Source organism: Capra hircus, chromosome 15 (assembly GCF_001704415.2).
Source record: "Capra hircus breed San Clemente chromosome 15, ASM170441v1, whole genome shotgun sequence".
Lineage (NCBI taxonomy): Eukaryota > Metazoa > Chordata > Mammalia > Artiodactyla > Bovidae > Capra > Capra hircus.
Genome location: NC_030822.1, coordinates 2,379,445 through 2,396,450, shown reverse-complemented (window position 1 = coordinate 2,396,450; position 17,006 = coordinate 2,379,445). Strand labels below are relative to the sequence as shown.

General features: G+C 55.4%; 2 protein-coding genes across 9 annotated transcripts; one reads left to right on the top strand and one right to left on the bottom strand.

Annotated features, from left to right (window-relative positions):
- Nucleotides 2,262–6,969, bottom strand: YPEL4 (yippee like 4). Its single transcript, XM_018059055.1, has 5 exons — nt 6,709–6,969; nt 4,136–4,460; nt 3,907–3,950; nt 3,485–3,593; nt 2,262–3,280 (listed from the first exon to the last, which is right to left on the bottom strand). Exons 2-5 carry the CDS (start codon nt 4,274–4,276, stop codon nt 3,191–3,193), a joined length of 384 nt encoding a protein of 127 aa, XP_017914544.1. The 5' UTR covers nt 4,277–4,460; nt 6,709–6,969; the 3' UTR covers nt 2,262–3,190.
- Nucleotides 6,355–14,540, top strand: CLP1 (cleavage and polyadenylation factor I subunit 1). 8 transcript variants are annotated; one of them, XM_018059053.1, is made up of 3 exons: nt 6,355–6,405; nt 12,268–12,916; nt 13,475–14,540. In XM_018059053.1, exons 2-3 carry the CDS (start codon nt 12,311–12,313, stop codon nt 14,144–14,146), a joined length of 1,278 nt encoding a protein of 425 aa, XP_017914542.1. In that variant the 5' UTR covers nt 6,355–6,405; nt 12,268–12,310; the 3' UTR covers nt 14,147–14,540. The 8 variants fall into 8 exon arrangements, with proteins under 8 accessions (XP_017914542.1, XP_017914538.1, XP_017914540.1 ...); XM_018059049.1 differs by lacking the exon at nt 6,355–6,405 and adding an exon at nt 11,337–11,510; XM_018059051.1 differs by lacking the exon at nt 6,355–6,405 and adding an exon at nt 11,414–11,994 and having other exon boundaries at nt 12,288–12,916.

The following is a 17,006-nucleotide window of genomic DNA, read 5'->3' as shown; positions in this document are numbered from 1 at the left end:
AGAGAAGGCTTTCGGCATCACCAGGCAGGCTGGGATGGACCCCGAGGCCCCCCAGATGGGGGTGCTGGGACAGACCCAGAGGCCCCCCAGATGGGGCTGCTGGGGTGGACCCTGAGCCCCCCAGATGGGGTGTTGGGGTGGACCCTGAGGCCCCCCAGATGGGGGTGCTGGGATGGACCCCGAGGCCCCCCAGATGGGGGTGCTGGGATGGACCCCAAGATGGGGTGTTGGGGCAGACCCCGAGCCCCCCAGGTGGGGTGTTGGGGTGGACCCCGAGGCCCCCCAGATGGGGTGTTGGGGTGGACCCTGAGCCCCCCAGATGGGGTGTTGGGACGGACCCTGAGCCCTCCCCATGGGGTGCTGGGACAGACCCAGAGGCCCCCCAGATGGGGTGCTGGGATGGACCCCGAGCCCCCCAGATGGGGGTGCTGGGATGGACCCCAAGATGGGGTGTTGGGGCAGACCCCGAGCCCCCCAGATGGGGTGTTGGGGTGGACCCCGAGGCCCCCCAGATGGGGGTGCTGGGATGGACCCCGAGGCCCCCCAGATGGGGGTGCTGGGATGGACCCCAAGATGGGGTGTTGGGGCAGACCCCGAGCCCCCCAGGTGGGGTGTTGGGGTGGACCCCGAGGCCCCCCAGATGGGGTGTTGGGACGGACCCTGAGCCCTCCCCATGGGGTGCTGGGACAGACCCAGAGGCCCCCCAGATGGGGTGCTGGGATGGACCCCGAGCCCCCCAGATGGGGGTGCTGGGCATCATTCCTTCAGGGCTTGACTTGCCTTCTAGCACCTGTGTCTTCCAGAGCTCTTTGGCCCAAACAGCCTCTTCATTCTGATATTGACAACAGTATCTGAGACTACAGTTAGCTTCAAGTCTCTATTTTTTTCATTCTTACCATTTCTACTTGAGCCTCTCTTCAGGCACAAAACAGCCATTTGGTGATGTGAGTCCACTTGGTAAAGGACAAGAAATGTTCAGTGTTTACTCAGTGCCCTTGGGATGAAGTCCTTGAGTGTTTCATGGCCCCAGCCTATCTTTCCTGGGCTGGCTCACCTCTCACTCACTCGTATCTGCACTCCAGTTTAGGAAATAAACTTTTATTTCTCTTCAAACTAACTAAACTTGAGCCACCTGACAGTCCTCTCGGCCTGAACTATCCCCGTCCCTTACTCTTCCTTTCTGCCCACCCAACCTCTCAGCTTTCAAGGGCTTTCAAAGTCATCACTCCTGCAAAGGTTTCTTTCCTCAATTCTAGGTGATGCCTCTCCTACAAGCCCTGTGCTCACTCCCTCGTCACCTTCTACTGGAATTGCCTGCTTCTCGCTTGTCCTCCCACTGGACAGGAAGCTCCATGAAGTCAGGCCATGACTGCCTTCTTCTCCACTGTTTTGCCAGTGCTAAACAAGGCCTGGCAAGGAAGAAGTCCTCTTACAAATATTTACAGTACCAATGAATGAATGTGGAAATAAGCTAGCTTACCAGAAAAAAAAAAAAAAAAAAAGATTTTTATGATGCATCCGATCCTCCCTGCATCCGGTCTCTCCCTGTTGGTGACCCCACAATAAGAAGTTCACGGCACTGCGGACAGGCGCACTCGGGTCACGTTGCACTGGTGCTGTGGTGTTGAGCTGTTCTGTTCCAGTTTGTAACCGCTGCCAGGGTAGCACCTTGGCTGGTCGATTTTCCTTTTAGCTTTAAGAGCGGCCATGAGCTGACTGAAAGATTCCAGAACTAGGCTGAAAGGCAGTGGGACCCAAGAAAGCTCTTGTTCTGGAGTGAATCTCTTCAAACTAGGCAAAAGTGGATTCCTTGTCAAGGGCTCCTAAAGACAGAAGCTGTTAAGGATGCTCCCGCTGGAATCTCACTCAAAAAAAAACAACAAACCATCTCAGAAGCAAAATCTCACCTGAATCTCCATCCCCTGGTGTCTTGTCATAGACAGAGCAATTGCTGCCCCCTAGGGGTAAGAGAGCAGCCTTCCCAGGTGGCTCAGATGGTAAAGAATCTGCCTGCAATGCAGGAGATCTGGGTTTGATCCCTGGGTCTGGAAGATTCCCTGGAGAAGGAAATGGCAACCCACTCCAGTATTCTTGCCTGGAGAACCCCATGGACAGAGGAGCCTGGCAGGCTGCAGTCCACGGTATTGCAAAAGAGTTGACTTAGCTACTAAACAACAGAGGTAGGAGGGGCAGGCCTGGGGCAGCCGTGTGCGTGGGACGATCTATGGTACCTGCCAAGAAAAGTCAGAGGACCGAGTGCCTCACATGTTGCTTTCCCCTTTTTATTAAAAATAGACCCAAACACTTTATATATCATACAAAAGTTTCGTTCGCTGGTGGCAGCCGCGAGGACACCTAACCTCGTGGCACTGAGCCCCCACCTTCCCTCCGAGGGCCTGCATCCCAGGGAGCAGTGGCTGGGCCCAGAGGACACCCACCAACCCTGCTCACTCTGGAGACTGCCAGCCGGGCACGGGGGCTGTTCCGGGGGGAACCTCCCCCCACCCCACCCCATGGCAAAGGTCAGATACTCGAAAGTGCCTCTTCAGTGCCAAGGTAAACTGCCAAGTGGAGTGAAATGCAAGCCCCTGGGATGCTTTGATGATCTCCCAGGGCCTGGAACTTGGGATTCTTTTTTCTTCCAACCCCCACCCCACGAATCCTGGCTCCTGCAAATAGCGGGTGGGAAACGTGACCCTTAAGAGACTCCGGTGCCTCCCAGCGTCTGAGGCCAGCATTTCACTCCACCCTGAGCCTCTTCTCACCTGCTATTCTGTGGCTTAGGATCTCCCAGCGCCGGGACTCGAGGTTGCTCCTCTGTTCGCTCGCAGAGGTGGAGCAAACAGGGCTTCCTCCCGGGGGTCCTCTCTGCCTGCCTCTCTGCCCCGCCAGCCCCTCGGTTTTCGGAACCTTGGGGGCGACAAGTCCCCACGGCCACCCCTCCCCCCCCCGTTTCTGTCTCTCCCTGACTGCTGCCCACGCCTGAGCCTTCAGCACCCCTGGGGTACCCCAGACTCCCATTCCAGGGGGGGCCTGGGCGCGATGGGGTGGCGGCGGGGGGAGGGGCGGCGGGAGCAGGGTCCCCCCCAGGGGTGGGGCAGTGCTCATGCTGGTATGGAGGCGCGGCCGGGCGGGGGCAGGTGTGGGAGGGTGGGGCATGCGTCGGGAGGGCAGAGGCCGCCGGAAGCCCTCAGTCCCAGCCGTTGTCCTTCACCATGTGCGACATCTCAATGATGTACTTCCCCTCCTTGTACTTCTGGCTCGTCTCAAAAGCCTGCTCCTGGCGGGGGGAGGCCGGCAATGTGGGCCGGGAGGCCCGCCTACCGCCGCCGGCGTAAGCCCGCCCCCCACCCGGTCCCCCCACTCCTAGCTCCCTCCTCCCTCTGGGTCAGGCAGACACCTGACGGGTGGCCACTGGGGCCTGGGGGGCCACGGAGACGCCCCACCCCCGCCTTCAGAGGGTGGCCCTCCCCCCGGTACTTACATATTTCCAGCCCAGGGTGGTTTTGCAGCTCTCGCAGAAAATATCAGCTACCGAGTGCAGCCCCGTGAGCAGGAGGCGCTGTTCAGCTGGCCCGCACCCCACGTTGACCCTGGGAGACGGGAAGGACCCAGCACGCGGGGCGGGGGGGAGCGGGGTGTCACTCCGTCAGCGCACCCCCAAAACAGCCCAGAGGGCCCAGCATCTGGAGAGAGCGCGACCCACCCAGCTGAGAGCCCTACCTCCAGCGCCCCACCGCTTGCTGTCTAGCGCTTGGCACCCCAGTTCTCCCGGGCTTCCGCCAAAGGAGAGGCAAACCCAGAGGGCGCAGGGCACCCACCTCGGGCGGCTCAGCCCCTCTCTGCAGAGAGGAGAGCTATTCACCCACACCGCCACACACGCACGGGGGAGAGGGGCAGACTCACACGGAGTTAAACAGGTAGGCTCGGCCATGGCTCCCCTGGAAGGACTGCGGAGACACGGGGCCGGTGGTGACTGCGGGGAACCCTTGACCCCGGGGATCACGCGCTCCCTGAATACCCCGCGGGGGCATGGAGGCGGGAGGCCAGGCTCCGTGGCGTCACCCCCGGGTAATGTCTGGAGGGGCCTGCGGCGGGGGGCGAGGGCGGGGGTGGGAGTGATGGAGGCTGTTACCTTGGAGATGAGCTCGTCGTGTTTGGCCAGATGTGCGCGGCAGTGGACGCAGCTGTAGGTTCGGTGGCAGCGAGGCAGGTAGCTGCGGAAGGTCTTGGCTGGGAGGCAGGCGGGGGCCGGGCCAGGGTCGCAGCTGGGCATGACGGGCTGGAGGACGATGCCCTGGCGGGCGGGGGGCGCGGGCGCCGTGCAGCCCCCGCACAGACGGTCGCAGGTGAAGCAGCGGAGCAGGTTGGCTAGAGCCGTGTTTCAGGACGGGAGCGGTGCGGGGGGGCTGCCGGGCCAGGGCCCCCCCAGACGTGAGCCAGGCAGAAATGGAGGTCACCTGGGAAGGAGGGGAGGGTCACCAGGAGAGCCGGGGGAGCCCCTGCCGGGGGCACGGAAGAGCCGGGGCGCCTGCGATCACTTTCACTCCTGCTTCACCCATCCGCGGCAGCCCTGCTCGGCGCGCGCGCCCGCTCACTGCATCTGCCACCTGGGCTGACCGTCTGCTCGGGCCGGCCCCGCAGCGGATGGGGGGGTGGGCCTCAGCCCCGGAGGCGGTGTCTCGCCCTCCTGGGGCCAGAGCCAGCCTCCACCATTTTCCACCGGGAGCGGCCCGCTGCCATGGGAGCCGCGTCGCTGGCAAATGCTCCTTCCTCCCTGGCTTTTCCGTCCTTTTGTGAGGATGCATCCCACGTGCGCTGGTAGGCTCTGTGTCTCTGGGGCTCAAAGCCTTGAAAAAGTTGGGGATGCGTGCCGGTCCTTCCTTCCGTGACCTCGGTTTGCAAGGTAATTGGCCCCAGCACACGATTTGTGTGGGTGGGAGGAGCTTGATGAGAAAGGGAAGGAGCGCGGGCAGGTAGGCAGACACGCACACTCGGCGCCAGTCCTCTCGGGGGGCGGGGGCCCAGAGCCTGCTGGGCGTCTCTCCTGGGACCAAGGGCCTCAGACGGGGCTGCTGCCCGGTCCTACACTTGGGTCCGCTCATTCTGGCTCCGGAGCATCACTGGGCTCGTCTTCTCAGCCTCTGAGCTCGTCTGTCTCTCTCTACTGCCCTCTAGTATTGTTGCCTTGTCTCTCAGTGAAGCACCCAGCCTAGGAGAGAAACGATCTTCCCTTTGGGCGCGTTTGACCGCTGGGGGCCAATGGCAAGTAGGGCCGGTGTCAGAGAGGCCGGCGGTCCCGGGCCGTGTTTGCGGCGCGGGCGCGGTGTCTCATGATGGGCAGCGTCACAGCCCCGTGGTTTGGGGGCACAAGGTTCAGGATGTTTCTTTCCCCTTCTCCCGGGGGCAGGGACTCTGGGTGACGCGAGATAAAAAGAATTGCCTGGTTCTGATTAAGAATCTTGAGGAGGATTCGCAGGCTTCAGCCCCACAGTGGCCGCGGGTGCTGGAGGCAGGGATAAGGCGGGAGGTGTCCTCTGCCGGCCCTGATAAGCCAGGGAGCCTCAGCCTGCTCCTCGGTGGGGCCTGCAGGCCGGCTCTGGGTGGCTTAGCCCCGGTCTGTTTCGGGGATGCCAGCCGGGTGCCCTGGCAACAGTAGGCAGCGGAGCCGGGGTGCGCAGGCTCCGTCCTGCCCTCCGCGGGGACCACCAGCACCCCAGCTGTTCCAGCATTGCCTGGGGCCGCCAGGTGGGCTCTCTGCAAAGCCTCCCAGCAGAGGGCATCGGCCGTTTAAGGCCCTCGGCCCTTGGTGGGACTCAGGAAGAGCACCCTGGGCTGAGTTCAGGGTGACATTGGGGTCCTCACCAGCAGAGCACCGGCCAGCCTCCGCTGGACACGTCTGCCTTCAGCTTTGCCCGCCAGTGAGTTCCCGGCGGCGAGCTCCACCTGGCCCCCTCGCCCCTTTCCCGTGTCCCGGGGAGGGTGCCAGGATCCCCCCAGCCCCACCCCGCCTGTCTCCCCTGCTTCCCTGTCCCGCCCAGGGGAGGCTGCACAGGGAGCCCCTCGGGGGCGGGGGGCGGGGGCAGGGGGCGTCGGGGTCACTTCTCTCCCCATCTCAGACGACCGGGAGAAGCAAGGAGAGCCAGTGACGGGGGCAGAAGCGCGCCGGGGTGCGGACGGCCCCCCGAGTGAGCCGCGGCTGGACCGTGGGAGGCGGGGGGAGGGAGGGGTTGCTGAGCAAGCGGCGCTGACGGGAGAGGCGGAGGCTGGCGGAGCCAGGTGCGAATCCCGTGCCTCTTAGGGGGGAAAAAAAGGAAAAGGGAAAAGGGAGGGGGACACCTGCTCACAATGGACGCTCGCAACTGCTCGGAGGCCGCGAGCCCCCCCGAGGGGCTGGCATCCTGGGTACGGTATGGTCCCAATGATGAGCCGCGCAGCAGGCTCCCGGGGCGGGCTTGGTGGAGGGGGCAGGGGGGGTCCGCACCCCAGCGGCCAAACAATATAAACAGGGCTGCTTGATCAAACAGGGGTGCCTGAGGCTGCGGCCAAAGTTGCCGGGAAGAGCTCGCAGAGGGATGAGGCGGGGAGGGGGAAGGGAGGACAAAGGGTGGATGGAGAATGCTCTGGCGAGGGGGGAAAGCCACGCGCAGCCCGAGGGGGAGACGCACAGAGGGGGAAAGGTGCGCTTGCAGAAGGGCTGCCCCTCACCTTGAGGCCGGCTCCAGAGATCTCCGTCTATCTCCCCCTCTCTCTCTCAATCTCTCTGCGCTCTCTTCGCGGCTCCTTCCGCTCCTTCAGTGGGGAAGGGGCGGGGGGCGGGGAGGGTGGTGGTGAGGGGCTCCAGACCCGGGCTGCCAAGCTGGCCCCGCTGCGGGGGGCGGGGGGGCGGCCAGAGGCGGCCTCCCGCCGGTACCCGGGTCTGTGGGTGAATGTAGCTGTGTGTTGCGGGACTGCATCACAACACTGTGAGTCATCCGGGCCCCCACCCCCCTCACCTCCCACGTCAGAGCGGGGCTGGGAGACACAGGAGGCGGGCTGGGAGGCAGGCAGCGGGCAGGCGTCGAGGGCTGGGGCTGGGGCAGCGATGCCCGGGGCGGGGGCAGGCAGGGAGGGGAGCCGGGGTGCTGGCGAGGAGGGCCCCGTGGCCAAGGAGACCGCCAGAGGCTGAGGAGGGGGGAGGACAGGGCTGGGCAAGGATGGAGTCCGCGGTACGGGTGGCGGGGCTGGACCAAAGGCGGAGAGGCTGAGAGCCGGGTGCAGAGTCAGGACCCACCGAGCGCACAGTCAAGATGCCACATTTCCCATTTCAGCTCTGATACTGACGCACGGGAAAGCAAGCCATTTTAATGGTCACGGATGGCATGGAACGCCCCCAAGCTTGTACCAGGCGCTTCCAAGCCTCAAAGCCTCCGGTTCAAAACCCCCGGCCGCACAGACCAAAAATGACCTCTGACAGGCAGGAACCTCTTATTGACTACTTCCAAATGAACTGTGCTTCACGCACGGAGACACCCATGTTACATAAGATTCTCTGCTTGGTTCTAAACTTTGAGGCAGGTCCTCTGGGAAACTCCTCTCTGCATCCCAGGACAGCAACGCCAAGCACAGAGCTTTGCCTGCAGAAGATGCTCAAAAAACAGCGTTTGAGTTGCATCTTCAGACGTTGTCCAAGTATGTCTGGCTTTGGTCTCAGAAGAGACCTGAGTTGGAATCCCAGCTCTGCCAATACGCTTATCAGGAACCACTGGGCCAGTTACTGATAGCCTGTGTGCCTCTGTTTTCTCCTTCTGCTAAATGAAGCTAATGTTAACCACAGGGACATGTGAAGTAAAGTGAGATAATATGTAAACATCTTAAAAAAAAAAAAAAAAACCTGGCACGTGATAGGCAGCTAGTAAACAGAAGTTACTGGCATTTCAAAACAGTGTTCTCAACTTGAATACCCAGAGTGAATTTACTCTTAAATTCTGAGGCTCAAGAGGCACATGCCAAATTTGTGTCTTATGAAGAACTTAACATCTTTCATGCTATTTTTCTATCAATTTCCAGTTATACTTCATGTGAGCCAAAATATTTCTCATAAAAGTTTTGCCCTCTGCAAGTTGCTAAAGTATGTGGACACAGAACATACCCTCTGAGGTAAAAGCTTAGATTTCTAACCGAGGTGAACGTTCGGAAAAAGTAGTTTTTCACAAGTAAAGGGGGGAGTGAAAAGTTAAGGTAGGGAAATGAGGTTAATGGGAGGCAATGCTAACTGGGTATGACAAAGTGAAAGGAATTCTGAATATTTCATCAGGATACCTGGTAGTTCACTGGAGGACTAGTACACACACCGTGAATGAATTAAATAATTAAAGCAAACCATCCAAGAATATCCTTCAGTTTAAGGTAGATTCTGAAAACAAAGTCGGTATCTTGAGTGATGTTACCAGAAGTTTGGAATTGACAGGCAGCACTGAGTAGAGAAAGACGAGGGAAATGTTCTCATCTGGACAGCAGATGAGGAAGGAAATGTAAGTGGAAGAGGAATTTGTTGAGGAAAATAGAAGGAAGTGTGAAAAAGGAAGGTGAGTAGTTTTTTAGGGCAAGCTTTGAACGTGTTTGAGCTGGTGGCTCAGAGGTTAAAGCATCTGCCTACAATATGGTAGACCTGGGTTCGATCCCCCCGTTGGGAAGATCCCCTGGAAAAGGAAATGGCAACCCACTCCAGTATTCTTGCCTGGAGAATCCCATGGACAGAGGAGCCTGGTGGGCTGCAGTTCATGGGGTCACAAAGTCGGACACGACTGAGCGACTTCACTTCACTTGAAAGTGTAGAAGCAAAAAATTAAATGAACTCAGGAAGAAAATGATTACGGATTTAGCTGGAGAGGAGAATGAAAAAGGCACGTGAGGGCAGTGTTATCTGAGGGTGGGGTGGAGAGGAGAGGAGTGCTTGGTGACAAAGACTGAAATGAAAGTGAGGAAAGGGTGTGCGCAAGCACAGATGCTTTCAGTGTTGCACCTTGACCCTTTCTGTGTTTAAGAAGCAAAACAGAAAGCAGGCTCTAAAGGAGGGGGAGGGGTTTCTTCTCCCTAAATTCAGCTTGAGACTGGGACTTAGCTGGCGGTCCAGTTGTTAAAACGCCACACTCCCAAGGCAGGGAGAATGGGTTCTATCCCTGGTTGGGGAACTGTGTGGCATGGCCAAGGAAAATGAAAGAAATAGAAAAAACAATGATGACTTTAGATAATTGGGAGGAACTGCCTCAAGGGAGAGAATGTGGAGGCAGAGAAACAGATCTGGGAAGTGAACTGCGTGTAAACAGGAGAGGATGAGCTCATAGAGAATTTTGCCAATGGAAGACTAGAACTGGATTCTTTTTTTGTGTGTGTGAAAGTCGCTCAGTCATGTCCAACTCATTGCAATCCATGAACTATACAGTCCATGGAATTTTCTAGGCCAGAATACTGGAGTGGGTAGCCGTTCCCTTCTCCAGGGGATCTTCTCAACCCAGAGATTGAACCCAGGTCTCCCGCATTGCAGACGAATTCTTTACTAGCTGGGCCACAAGGGAAGCCCTAGAGCTGGGTTTTTGCAGAAAGGTGAGCAATTAGAGGATGCCTGGTGGCTCACTGGAGAACTAATACCCGCAGGCTGAGTAAATTAAATAATTAAAGCAAACCATCCGAGACCGGCGGGCTTCCCAGGTGGTGCTTGTGCTAAACAACCACGATGTGGGTTCGATCCCTGGGTTGGGAAGATCCCTGAAGGAGGGCATGGCAACCTACTGCAGTATTCTTGCCTGGAGAATTCCATGGACAGAGGGGCCTGGCGGGCTACCGTCCATAGAGTTGTAAAGAGTCAGACAGGACTTAAGCGGCTCCAAGAAAGAAACGTGAGAAGTGAGGATGGCACTCTTAGAAAGTGAAGGCTAAGGTGGGGCCAGCTGGTAAAAGGCAACCCAGAAAATCTTCCTAGGCTTTTCCACCCGGATTAACCATGTGAGCTGGACCGAAGAAAGTATTCATCTCTAACGAACGGATGACAGTTACAGCGTGTCCTTCACAAGATTCTTGTGAGGATTAAACGGATTTATACCCTTAAAGCCCACAGAACACGATGTGGCATCTAGTACTCTGCATTCATAATAACTGAACTCAAACTCCAAAATCTTGAGTTTGAATACTAGTTTGGGCAAATCCCTCCACCTTTCTTAGTCTCCTCTCTCACCTGAAATTTAATAAAGCTGACTTTACAGGTGGCTGTGAAAGAGGACACCTGAAAGGGCTTTGAAGAATGTAAAGGCCTCACTATAGCGTCCATCCTCAATCTACAATAAAGCCTTAGGAGCTCACATCTGATGCTTTCTATGTTACAGGCTTTGGGTTTAGTGCTTTATATGCATTATCCTATTCATGCTTCAAAACAACTTGAAGATAAATTGTTATCCCTGTTATCCAGTTAAAAACAAACAACAACTGGGTCTAAGCCTGTGATTTACCCAAAGTCACACAGCAAGCAAGTGGCAAAGAATATTCCCAAGTCCAAACACATCAGAAGTGTATAAAGTGAAAGTGAAGTCGCTCAGTCATGTCCAACTCTTGCGACCCCATGGACTGTAGCTCTCCAGGCTCCTCCGTCCATGGAATTCTCCAGGCCAGAATACTGGAGTGGGTAGCCTTCCCCGTCTCCAGGGGATCTTCCCGACCCAGGGATCGAACCCGGGTCTCCCACCTTGCAGAGATGCTTTACCGTCTGAACGTATAGATGCGGCCCAATCTGTTGCTTGCAGGGTGAATGACTGCCCTTGTATAACCATCAGAGACTTGGGGAGGGAAAGAGTCCCCAGCAAAGCTCTCCGCCTAACAGGAGATGGGTTGTTGAGTAATGACTACCTTGCAGAGTAACTGGAAGAAATCTTATGTTTCATTCTCTCCCTTAAGTAAAATGCTCTGAAATGCTCTCCAGGGGTCAAACGCTGTGTCGGGACGGGGATGGCAGTCCAGTTAGCCTCTGATGAGCTGCTTGGCTCCCCTCTCGCTACCCCTAGGTCCCCTCGTATCCACACAGGGCTCCGCGCCCCGCTTCCAGGCGACTGTGGGGCCCTTCCCGGGCCGCAGGTGAGCGGGAGCGACGGGGAGAGAGCCCGCAGCTGCGGCGCCTCCGCGGCCGTGTCCCCTCCGCGGCTGGTCCTCACCGCGCACGGAGGCGTAACCACCACGCCCCCTGCCTCCCTCCCCAGCTGCTTGACGAACAATGACGGCAGCTGCCCCGCCCACCTTTGACGTCACGGTCAACACCCCCCCCTTTGACTACAAGTCCCAGAGGGCCAAGCGGCGGCCAGAGCGCGACCGCTCGCGACAGCTCGGGTACAACTACATCTCCCAGGGGGCCTCGCGTGGCCGCGCCTTCCCCACTGCGCAAGTGCGGAAACGTTTGTTTCCGGCGTGGTCTCGGTGAGCGCGTCTGGCTTCTGGGCTTAGGTCCTGTGTTCTTGGTTTACAGGTTTGAGCTCGTGGCTGTACAGGTGAGGTAGTAAATTCAGGATCGCAACCGCCGCCTCCTTAGAGCCTGCGCAGATTTCGGTGTCTGGGGAGGCTGGGACGAATGCTAGACCTGGAGCTGCGATCTGCATCGGAGATAATTCTTTGCTGTTCCTCGGCGCTTCTAGTTTACTAATTTTTTTCTTTCCCTCCGACCATCCCGGTTAACCCCCAGAACAGCACTTTAGGGGAACTGTGAGCGCCTCCAGTTGACAGTGGAGGAAAAGGTTTAGACGAGCTAAGTGATTTGTTCAAAGACACTGCGAGTGGTTGCTGAACGGTTTCCTTGATGCTGTTTGCTTCTGAGTCCCAACTCGGTATTCTCTGCTCTGCCTCCAGATTGCTGACTCCCTTTTTTGTTGACCCAAGGGTTAGGGACTGGGCATCTGTAGCTTTTTCAAGTCTGGAGTACTCGAAAGCGTGGTAGTGATGAAGGGAGCAACAAAGGCGCTGTAACCAAGTCTGCGGGTATGTAGGTATCTTGTTTTCCGCCGACGTCTGAGTCAGTTATTCACTCGGTGTTTTTACAGAGGTGCCTTTTGGTGTCAGGCTCTATTTTAGGTACTGGGGTTACGGGCAGCAAACCAAAATGCCCAACCCTTACCTTCTAGTGAGGGTGGATAGACAATAATCAGATATATAGTGGGTCAGGTGGTGATGAGAGATAAGGGGGGAGAATAAAGCAAAGTAAGGAGAAACATCCTCTGGAGGATTTTGAACCGAGTCCTAACTTCTGTTTAGATCTGATTTTGGCGTTCCAGACAAAAGCAGCCACACGGGAAAGATGGGAGAGGAGGCCAGTGATGACAAGAAGCCAACAACTAAATTTGAACTGGAGCGGGAGACAGAGCTTCGCTTTGAGGTGGAGGCGTCGCAGTCAGTTCAGTTGGAGCTGCTGGCTGGCATGGCAGAAATCTTCGGCACAGAGCTGACCCGAAACAAGAAGTTCACCTTTGATGCTGGCGCCAAGGTGGCTGTCTTCACTTGGCACGGCTGTTCGCTGCAGCTCAGTGGGCGCACCGAGGTGGCTTACGTCTCCAAGGACACCCCAATGTTGCTTTATCTCAACACACATACGGCCTTGGAGCAGATGCGGAGGCAGGCCGAGAAGGAGGAGGAGCGGGGCCCCCGGGTGATGGTCGTGGGCCCCACGGACGTGGGCAAGTCCACCGTGTGCCGTCTGCTGCTCAACTACGCGGTGCGTCTGGGCCGCCGTCCCACGTACGTGGAGCTGGATGTGGGCCAGGGCTCTGTGTCCATCCCCGGCACCATGGGGGCCCTCTACATCGAGCGGCCGGCGGACGTTGAGGAGGGGTTCTCCATCCAGGCCCCGCTGGTGTACCACTTCGGCTCCACCACGCCCGGCACCAACATCAAGCTTTATAATAAGGTCAGAGCCCCGGGCAAGGCGCGGTGGAGGGAGGGGGCCGGCGTTTGCTGGTTGAAACTCTCTGTCCCCTCTCAGTGGCTATCACTTCCACGGTGATGGGTTTTGGAAAAGACCGTTTCAAAAATAGTTCAATCTCAGATGGTTAAACGTTTCTAGGGACCTATTCTTAAGTAGGTCCTATTCTTCCCTGGTGGCTCAGACGGTAAAGCATCTGCCTACAATGCGGGAGACCCGGGTTCAGTCCCTGGGTTGGGAAGATGGGAAGATTCCCCTGGTGGAGGGCATGGCAACCCACTCCAGTACTCTCGCCTGGAGAATCCCATGCACGGAGGAAGCTGGCAGGCTACAGCCCATGGGGTCGCAAAATGTCAGACACGACTGAGCGACTTCACTTCACTCTTAAGTAATTTATTACATTTCAACTTGGGACATGAAACACCACTGCCATTAGGAATGTCCTTTTCCCTGAACCTGATACCACTTAGGCTCAGGAAGGATCGTGTGGCCGAGGGTTGGTTTTGTGCCTTTTCTGTCTCACCTGGACCCTTTCTTCTGCAGATTACATCTCGTTTAGCCGATGTGTTCAACCAAAGGTGTGAAGTGAACCGCAGGGCCTCGGTGAGCGGCTGTGTCATTAACACCTGTGGCTGGGTCAAGGGCTCTGGTTACCAGGCCCTGGTCCACGCAGCCTCAGCCTTTGAGGTGGATGTCGTCGTGGTTCTGGATCAAGAACGGCTGTACAACGAGCTGAAGCGGGACCTGCCTCACTTCGTCCGCACGGTGCTGCTCCCCAAGTCGGGGGGTGTGGTGGAGCGCTCCAAGGACTTCCGGCGGGAATGCCGGGATGAGCGCATCCGTGAGTATTTCTACGGGTTCCGGGGCTGTTTTTATCCCCATGCCTTCAACGTCAAATTTTCAGATGTGAAAATCTACAAAGTCGGGGCACCCACCATCCCAGACTCCTGCCTGCCTCTGGGCATGTCTCAGGAGGACAATCAGCTCAAGCTGGTGCCCGTCACCCCCGGCCGAGATATGGTACACCACCTGCTGAGCGTCAGCACAGCCGAGGGTGCGGAGGAGAGCCTCTCGGAGACCAGCGTGGCGGGCTTCATTGTGGTGACCAGCGTGGACCTGGAGCACCAGGTGTTCACCGTCCTCTCCCCCGCCCCCCGCCCGCTGCCCAAGAACTTCCTGCTCATCATGGATATCCGGTTCATGGATCTTAAGTAGCGATCCGCAGGCAGCCTTGCTGCCTGGGGCCTGGAGGCCTTCTGGCCATCACCAAGGGCAGACGGGCTGAGGGATGAGCACCTCCTGCGGCCAAGCTGCTCGGTAAATGGTGGACTACTGGAAAGCATATGTTCTACCTCTTAAAAACAGGTGGTGGCCACTAACTCTTCCAGTTGTGAGCCAGAGGTTTCTTGGGTCCCCTAAGGCGCCACCAGAGAAGCCCCCTTTCTCGCACTGTGCCACCTTGTGGGCTCATTTGTCACCGTTTTAGGTTCTGCATACACTGCTTATCTCGTTTGTCTGGGATGAAAGAGTGAATTCAAAGGACTCCTCCCAATTAAGTTCATACTTGGAAAAAAAGAAAAAACTATTTTAATAAATATTTTTGCCATAGCACAGGAGTTGGTATAATTTTTTAAAGCTTGGGTTTTTTCCCCCTAAGCATTATAGAAACATTATTGGAATGATTTATTACTGAATGCCTAGAGAAGAAGAAAGCCAAGAGCCCACCTGTGAGCTAAGCAGGTAAATGTTTATGATGGTTTCCTTTTCCTCTGCGCTTGGGTAAATAGATCCTAAATCTGTTGTCAGTGATGGGTTTACTATGAGGAACTAAACAGGTGGTGGTAAACTTGGGGTGAGATTTCAGATTTGATATTATCCAGAGATAGCTCATTTTCTCTCAGCTACAGCTCTCTGCTCTCTTTCCTGTTGTCTGTTTAATTGGAATCAGATCCCAAGTCAAAAAGTAAATTTGAGCTTTCAGGTGATAAGCTGGAACAGCCCATTCTCTTTGATCTCTTGCAAATAATTGGTTTCTCTAGTTTGGACTTGTATTATTGAGTAAGTATCATGATGACCTTATCCATTGATTCTTTCCACAGATTTTTATCATGCACCTACTATGTGACAAGGACCTTTCTAGACGGGGGGACGAGCTGGACAGTCTTACAGAGCTTATAGTAAACATAAAAAGTGAGGTGCTGTGCAGAGAGGCTTAAGATCGGGCCATAGGAGGCGGAATGGCCAGGAGGCTTTTTAAATCAGGTGGTCAGGAAAGGCCTCTTTTGAATGGCTGTGTGCAACTGGGACAGAATCTTCCTGGTGGAGGAAGCAGTGCAAAACCCTAAGAAAGGAGCAAGCTGAGTGTGTTGGATGAAGGGAAAGGCCAGCATGGTGGGAGTGATATAGCAAATCAAGGAGAGAGGGAAAAACTCAGGCTGAGGTGGGAGGCAGCAAAGACCAGATAGTGTAGGGCTTTTGTAATCCAAGAAGAGTGGGAAATGATGGAGAGGCGTGAGAAGCTCCAATATTCTGGCCATATGACGCGAAGAGCTGACTCACTGGAAAGACCTGATGCTGGGAAAGACTGAAGGAAAAGGAAGAGGGTGGCAGAGGATGAGATGGTCAGATACCATCACCTACCCACTCACTCAGTGGACATGAAATTGAGCATACTCTTGGGAGATAGTAAAGGACAGAGGAGCCTGGTGTGCTGCAGTCCATGGGATTGTGAGAATCAGACACGATTTAGGGACTGAACAACAACAAAAACACGGACTGGGTAACTTAGAAACATCTGAAAATGGTCAGGTTTCTGAAGGCTGGAAAGGCCAAATTCAAGGCACCCAGCATAGTCACGCTCTGCCAAGGGCTCTCCTTCTTCCAAGTTGCAGATGGCCGGCTTCAACTGTGTCCTCATAGAGTGAGAGGGGCGGGGAACTCTCTGGAGCCTTGTTGATAAAAGCACTAATCCCATTCATAAAGGTCTACATTCATGATCTAAGCATCTTTCAAAGGTTTCATCTAATATTGGGGATTTCGGCATAAGAACTTCGGGGGTGGGGGCCCCAAAATTCATACCATTGCAGGTGGTTGAACACAGGAATGGCATGTTTTAATTAACATTGAAAAGATTACTGCTGGGCAGAAAATGGATTATAGAGGCAAGGAAAGAAGCAAGAACACAAGATGGACTTTTGAGGTAGGGTCAGTGTGAGAATTAATGATTCAGAAGAGGGCAGCAGAGAGAGTTGAGTAGATTGCCTTGGGAGATTTTGGAGGTAAAATTGATAGGACTTGCTGATGGGAGTGGTAAGGAAAGGCACCTTTGGAATCAAAGGTGATACCCACATTTTTTACTTGAGCATCTAGATTGGATCTGAGATTGAGGAAACTTTGGGAGAGAGGATAAAAAAGTACAGATACTTTGAAAAAGTACTGATAAACTACACCAGGAAAAACTCTGAGGTATTACTTGACATACATAGCAAAGTAATTTATTTGAAGTTTGGTGGTCTGGATATCTCATTGTCTTCGTCTAGTTTTTTACTTCGCAATACTTTTCAGAAGTGGCTATCAATTTAAATCTTGTGTTCTCTTAAACATCCTTTCCAGGAAATATCTTGCACAATTCTAAGGAAAATTGGAAAAGAAAATGGGGCCTCTCTCTAAGCCTGGGGCAGCGATTACGCCACTGTCGGCGCTCACCCAGCTAAGAGCTTGGCCTTCAGTCATCCCGTGTCCTGGGGAGCTTAGTGTGTGTGGTTGGTCAGTGGAGTGTCCAATGCTTATCTCCATTTAGCACTGTCTAGCCAAGAGACAAAACAATTTATAGGTTCTTAGACTGTTGAAAGTGGGAAAAGGAAAATGCCTAATTTGTGAACTTGGAGAAATGAAGTCTTAAAAGTCCAAGAAAAGGGGCTTCCCTGACAGTTCAGTGGTCAAGACTCCATACTTCCAGTGCAGGGGGCACAGGCCTGATCCCTGACTGGGGAACCAGAATTCTGCAGGGTGTGCCAGGTAGCCAAAAAATAACAACAAACCCAAGAAAAATACAGATAAATGAACTTTTATCTTT